Genomic DNA, 7,095 nt, shown 5'->3' with positions numbered 1-7,095 from the left:
CCATAAACATATTTCATCCAGTTTTTCTCAGTCTTACCCCCACCCCATTGCCAGCCTCATTCTACAACAGTGGCACCATATAGCATTTGCATTTAAAAGTCACACTTGAAAGAAAGCCAAAGTGTCCCTGACAAAGGGTCAACGTGGTTGTCCTTGCAGGAGAAGAGAAAGCCGCCCATTGACAAGACGGAATGGGATGGCTTCTTTGATGAGAACGGGCACTTGGCCAAGTCACGGGACTTCATTTGCGTTAACATCCTAGAAAGAGTAAGCCGCCCGAATAACCCTTGGCCATGCTCTAACTAGGAGAATGGATGGACAAGGGGGCAGATGTAGCTTTCAGGGGGGAACTCTGGGCTGGTAGCAGAGGCCCATTACTTCCCATCCCAGAGTCTTCACCCTCTCGTGAGGATAGAAGCATGGAAGTTCCTCACAGGCTACTACTCGTGGCAGAGTTCCCGAGATGAACGGCTTACAGTGGACAGCACGAGGAGGTAGGACATCCCAGACCCCATCAGAGAAGGGAGGTGGATAATGAGGCAGAAAAGTATGACACTCTCACCTTGCAGGGTCAATCTTCTTTCCCCAAATTGTCTTCAGAAAGAACATTGTTTCCCTCTTCCTACCATTCACAATGGCTTCCCCTCATCTGTGAGTCAGAATGGTATCCAGGCTTCAAAGCCCTGGTCAAGCAGTGCACCTCCTCTAAGCGGCCCTCAGAGGGGCAGAGGACTATGGGTTAGGGAGAGCATGCACAGAGAATAGGGGCAGTGACAGCTGACACCGCCTCTACTCACGGTTCTTCCCCATAATCCCAGCAGGGAAAGGCCATCTTGTTCAGCTTCAATCTTATTCTCACAGGAAGAACTACAAGGTCTTATGTGATATGTATGAGAAGATCCAGCCCCTTCTGGAAAACCTGCACCAGAACTTCATAGAGACTCGGAATAACATCTGTGAGAGGAGTGGAGAGGGAGGAAGACAGGGCAGGGCCTGAATCCCTGTGCTCCAGCAATTTCTGGGGAGGGATGGTTCCCAGGTTCCTGGGAGCTGCCTTCATAGGTGTGTTGAGTTTTGCCAGCTAAATGTTGGTAAAGTCATCTACCAGTGTTCACTGAATGTCCCCAGATATGCAATCCTGTTCCCCTGGTGTCTGTTGTCCGTGTTATACTGCCTTCTTCTTTTCCTCCTTTGGCCTTGGCTAGGCTGGATTTGATTAGATAGAGAAAGTGATGACATCTTTGACAAGGGAGATAGCCTGGTCAAAGATTTGGAGGCTGGAAGAAACCCAAACATCTCAGAGTATGATGAAGGGTAGAACCTAGTGGGGACTGACATGCCTTTCACAGTCCCATCCTCCCCCCAGGATGTCCTAGGACCTGTCCTTTGGGGTAGAAGAAGTAAACTTATCTCTGGTCCCTTTCCTGGATGTGACCTATACCTTCCTCATCACCTAGCGTATGACATCCAGAGGCTCTATGACAAAGATCCGATGGGCAATGTCCTCATTGACAAAAAGAGGCTGGAGAAGATCCTGCTCCTGAGTTATGTCTGCAACACTCAGGCAGGTGAGATGGAAGTTGAACTTCCCCCTAAGTCTCTACCCTGCCTAGACATTGCCCTACCCAAGGCCAGGCTCCTCCTTGACCTTGGCCCCTCCTCACCAGTCCCCTCTGCACCCCCAGAATACCAGCAGGGCTTCCACGAGATGGTGATGCTTTTCCAACTGATGGTGGAGCATGACCACGAGACCTTCTGGCTTTTCCAGTTCTTTCTGCAGAAAACGGTGAGAGTTGGGCTTGAGCTGCAGGTCCCCTGAGGTGGAGCACACATCAGCAGCCCCCACCATAATCTCACCCTGATCCTCAGCCCCTAAACTGTGCTACAGAATTCAGGGAGGCCAGGAAGTCAATGCCAAACCCACTGGGGTGTATCTAAGGAGGGGGTCGGATAAGTATTGGAATTGAGGCCAAGCTCTCGTTAAAACTTGAAGGACTTGCCTGGTCAGACCTAGTGATAGCTGCCTTTCCTGGCTGGCATTCCTCATCCAGAACAGGATTTTCCTGCAAATTCTCTAAAGTAAAAGCCAGTAAGTAAACTTAGCCAGGCATCCAAGATCTCCATTTTTGGCCATTTTTCTCACATCTCCCTTTTTATGCCCCAGGGAACAATATTCCCCAGATGCACCTCTACATTGCTCAAAGGTTGGAGTTTTAAAGATGCTGCTCTCTGCAGCACCCTCCCTGTAAAGTCGTTCCTCATGATCTTCAAGAGGCTGCCCAGAACCATCCCTCAGCCCCCTCTCCACCCCTACAGCAATGTGCTCACTGCTCTTTCCTTGTCCTGATTTTCTCTGACCCATGACATATGGGGGGAGAGGGAATAGCTAAGCTCACTGAGTCATGAGCCATATTTGAGACATACCACACATTCCTACCTAACACACAAACACAAGGCACATACACACAAACACACGTGCATGTATGGATCATAGTGTGCACACGTGCACACAGAGACACATATGTACAAATAGACAGACTACACACAGAGACACATTTACATAGATATGTACACATAGCCACATACAGACACATGCATGTGCAAATGTTTGCACATCCACACACAGATGCCAGATGCACATAGGCCTTCCAGAATTGGGAGCTAATGGACCAGGGATGCCTGTCTGGTATCATTAAACCAAGAAGGTCCTGGGTTCCATTCTTCCTTCCATCTTGTGCAGGAGCACAGCTGTGTCATCAACATTGGGGTGGGCAAGAATCTGGACATGCTCAACAACCTAATCAACTTCCTGGACCCTGTGTTTGCTGAACATCTAAGTGAGTGGACCCCACTTCCTGCCACCGCTCTTACCCATTAGCATGGGAGGGGGACCGGGACCCAGTCAATGGCAGGACCAGGTAGGCAATCTTAGAGGAAGAGGATGGTCTTCATCTCCTTTGCTTTCTCTGAAAGGAGCATTATCCATATGGGGTTGGCCCCTGGACAGTTGGAATTTTACCCTAGTGTCCAAGGGCTACTCAACCTCATCTGCGTGTCCTCTGTGCTTTCCACTGACCGTAACCCTGGCCGTTGCCCCCTTTTCCGCCCACAGAAGGCAAGGGCGCAGGGGCTGTGCAGTCCCTCTTCCCCTGGTTCTGCCTCTGCTTCCAGCGTGCCTTCAAGTCCTTCGATGATGTCTGGAGGCTCTGGGAGGTGAGTCTCTAAGCTGGGGACAGTGGGGTGGAGCCCACCCTGCAGGCAGCATGGAGGGGTGGGGGTGGAGGGGTCCTCACTTTATTCTCAGCTTTGATTGGAGGATAGGAGCTTGAGGTCTGAATGTGTTAGTGGACCACACCTTCTGCAGGAAGGTCAGGGCAGAAGAGCTCAGCTGGGCTTACAGGGTGGGAGTGTGGACCTGCACTTCCGTTGCCCTCCAGAGGCCTCATTCTGCCCTCACTGCCCCCAGTGTCCCTTCTTCAGCCTCCCCTCCACCTGGGTGCTGGCTCCTTGCTTGTGTCTCCCCTCAAGGAGGTAAAGCTTCCAAAGACAGGTTTCACCAGCCATCTTTTGGTCACAGTCTCTAAGGTCACCTGCAGATGGACCTCCCCCGGGACATCACCCTTCACTGCCCTGCCCAGCAGCCACCATTATCTGTAGGATTCAGGCCAGCTCCTCAGTCTGTCACATTCAGTTTCATCTACATCACTCCTCCCTCTTGGTCTACTGGTCTCCACATCCAATCCAGGGCCACTTCCAGTCCTCTGATGATGTCTCTGGCTTGTGTTCCCACTCACTGTGTCAAAATGCCACAAAATGCTGAAGACCGTTATCCATATTCATTCTCTCTCTCTCTCTCTTTCTCTCTCTCTCCTCTTACCTTCTCCCTCTCTTGCTCTCACTATCACTCTGCCTTTTCCTTCCTCCCTCTAACAAGCTCCCTGGAGCCTTTATCTCTGAATGCCCCACAGCCAGCACAGGGTCTAGAAGCCAGGAGGTGCCTGTGAGCACCTGCCTGAGTAAATGAATGACTGATGACTGAGTGCACAGAGAGGCGCCGGAAAGGCTGACCCTGGGTCAGCTGGTCGGTGGGAACCTCATCACCCCGAGGCCCCTGCCGTCTCAGGCCACAGGCCCAAGCTGAGCTGTGCTGCTCACAGGTGCTGCTGACAGGGAAGCCCTGCAGGAACTTCCAGGTGCTGGTGGCCTATACCATGCTGCAGATGGTGCGCAAGCGTGTGCTGCAGGAGAGCATGAGTGGGGATGACATCCTCCTGGTGAGCAACCCCCCACCATCCCAAGCTGAAAGACTCAGGCTCGGGGGAGCTGGGCGTCGGGGCTACAGTGAAGAGAGCTAATATTTAATGAGCACCTACTATGCCCAGTGTATAAGTGCTTTAAATACACCAGCTCTTTAGAGTCTCATCACGAGCTGGAGACAGATGGAGCTATGGTTATCATCACCATCATAACCCAACATACAAGGAAAAGAAGGCCTTCAGTAGTTCTTCACTGTTAGGATCAACTGTCTCACTCTTGTGGCAAAAACACTTAACTTTCTTCTAATGGTCAGAAAGTGGCACTGCCAACCCAAAGACAGGCTATTTTAATCCACTACTTTCTCTATAGGAAAAAATGGGCAATCTCCTCCTATGTGTTCTATAGCCTCTGAAAACCCACTGGAGGGTCATTTATGAGTTGGTTCCAACTTAACAACAATAAGAAAGAGAGATATCTTAACAATACAGGGAAAAAAATTCAGCCCAAGTAATTGTTTAAAAAAGTTTGGACAGCTTCTTAAACTACCATATGACCCAGCGATTCCATTCCTAGATATATACCTTAAATTGAAAGACAGCATGCTAACAAAAATTTGTATGTGCATATTTACAGCAATAGCATAACAGTAAGAAAAAGGAAATGTTCATTAATTAATGAATTAATTTGGTATGTCTACACAATGGAATAGTATTCAGCCAAGTAAAAGGTGAAGTACTAATACTGGCTACCATCTGGCTCACTACATCTCAAAATCATTATATATATGAAAGACATCAACTATAAAAGATCACATTATTGTATGATCCCGTAACTGACAAATTCATAGAGTCAGAAAGCAGGTTATTGGTGCAAGAGACTTAAAGAAAGGAAAAATCGATGACTGTTTTAATGAGTAAAGGATGTCCTTTAGAGGTGATAGATTATATTGATGCTACACAGCTTTGAAAGTGTAAGAAATACTTCTGACCCATGCATTTTTAAATGGTTAATTTTGTGTTATGTAAATTTCACTCCAATATTTTAAAAGTCTGAGGTGGTAACACTCATATAAAATATAAATGGGACACCTTTCTCCAAGTGATCTCTAAAAGCCACTGAGGCACTCAGTAAAACCCCAAGACTCCCTAGAGTTCAGTGTGAAAATGACACTTACTTTTTCTCTCCTCCCCAAAATATTCAATTCAAATAATGCGTATTTAAGACTGTACCAGGCTGATGAAATTAAATGGCTTCTAGTCATGACTGAGCAGTGGCCTTACTCTTCTAATGCTGCATCAGCTGCCTGTTCCCAGGTACACAAAGTCACTTGTCCCCCCCCACTCCATTCTCCCTGGACAGGCCTGCAACAATCTCATCGACCTTGATGCTGATGAGCTGATCTCTGCTGCCTGCATTGTGTATGCTGAGCTCATGCAAAACGATGTAAGTTGCCCAAGACTATGTGTCCTCCTCCTCCAGGAAGTCTTCTCTGGTCTCCCATGCCCAGTCACAGTTAGGCATTTTCAAATTCAGAGACCCAGTTCATGCCACACTCCCTACCACTAACCACCATATGTTGCTCTACACGGTCTTCTCCATGGAGCAACTCCTTCAGAAGCAGATGGCTTCCTGAGGACAGGACCCTCCTCCCCTGTTCCCTGTGTCCCTGAAATGGAGGTGGCACAGGCTAGGAACCCAGGAGCTCAGGAAGATGTCACTGATGAATGAGGAAAAGCCATTGTCTGTGCCCCTAGCCCCTGCCAAACCTCCTCCTTCTCCAGGTTCCCCAACCATTAAAGGATTTCTTCCTCTAAGGACGCCAACCCCTACAATGGAAAGGCACCCCCTGTGGACAAGAGGAAGGTGGTTCTGCAGCCATCAGGTGGGGGAGTAGTTAATACAGGCACAGAGAAGCAAGCTCTTGGAGTGAGGTTTGTGGTCACTTCTCTCCTTTGACTAACCAGAGCCGTTGGGGCGGGGATGTGTGACGGACAGAATTGGCCAATGAGAAGTGAGGCTTGATGGATGAAAAGTGTGATTGTGAAGACTAGAGAGAGGACACACGCTGGGAGAAAATGTGTGGTCAGCAACTGTCTTCACTTCCTAGGGCTTGTCAGACAAGGAAATGCAACATGGGGCTGTTTTTGCATTTTCAATGTATCTTTGCATAGTGTCTACCTTCTCTTTCTCACTCTCTTCTTCTCTCCCTCTCTCATGTGTTTTCTATCTCTGTGTGTGTGTGTGTGTGTGTGTGTGTGTGTGTGTGTGCGCACGCGCCCCCTCATGTTTGTTCTCACCTTGCATAAGACACCACTCAGGGCGGAATAGAACCCACCCTACTCCTATTCCAGCATAACCACATAAATATCACCAATAACCTCATCAAAGAGAGCTCCTGTTTTCCAACAAGGTCACAGACACAGGGGTAAGGACTTTAGCATGTTTTTCAGAAAGGAAATAGTTGAACCTCTAACAGCTTCTTTCTTATGACTGGTGGCTTCCCAAGTCTGCAGTGGTTCGACGTCAGAGAGAAGTGGTTAAAGGTCTCCTCAGCTCTGAGAGTCTTTCCCACATACCAGTCACACAAGTAAGTTACCTTTCCACAGCTTCCCCAGCAGCCCAAACTTCTGACTAGTAGTGAATGATACCTCTCCTGCTTTCAGAGCCTCCCTCCCAACCACACCTTCATTTTTCAGCCTGCAAACGTCTCTTCAAGCTGAATTCTTCTTCAGCCTTGCTTAATCTCGCCAGAGAATGTGCAGGCAGCTGAGCTTCTCGCTGGGGACAGTCAAGTCCCACCTGCTCTCCTTTAGCGATGCAATAGCCCTAAGTCGGCTA

General features: G+C 48.7%; 1 protein-coding gene across 1 annotated transcript in view; it reads left to right on the top strand.

The window, feature by feature from the left end:
* The window catches only part of TBC1D21 (TBC1 domain family, member 21), a 19,327-nt gene extending 13,234 nt beyond the window's left edge, over positions 1-6,093 (top strand). The window contains exons 2-11 of the mRNA XM_006888313.1: positions 160-267; positions 391-494; positions 862-956; positions 1,458-1,568; positions 1,686-1,786; positions 2,741-2,837; positions 3,113-3,213; positions 4,158-4,274; positions 5,617-5,700; positions 6,039-6,093. Coding sequence (XP_006888375.1) covers positions 160-267; positions 391-494; positions 862-956; positions 1,458-1,568; positions 1,686-1,786; positions 2,741-2,837; positions 3,113-3,213; positions 4,158-4,274; positions 5,617-5,700; positions 6,039-6,071 — 951 coding nt within the window. The 3' untranslated portion in view covers positions 6,072-6,093. The remainder of the gene's footprint in view (positions 1-159; positions 268-390; positions 495-861; positions 957-1,457; positions 1,569-1,685; positions 1,787-2,740; positions 2,838-3,112; positions 3,214-4,157; positions 4,275-5,616; positions 5,701-6,038) is intronic.
* The last annotated feature ends 1,002 nt before the right edge of the window (positions 6,094-7,095 follow it).

Source organism: Elephantulus edwardii, unplaced genomic scaffold (assembly GCF_000299155.1).
Source record: "Elephantulus edwardii isolate Elephantulus edwardi_28Jun2011 unplaced genomic scaffold, EleEdw1.0 scaffold00066, whole genome shotgun sequence".
Lineage (NCBI taxonomy): Eukaryota > Metazoa > Chordata > Mammalia > Macroscelidea > Macroscelididae > Elephantulus > Elephantulus edwardii.
The sequence above is the reverse complement of the archived record's forward strand: the minus strand, read 5'-3'. Positions and strand labels throughout refer to the sequence as shown.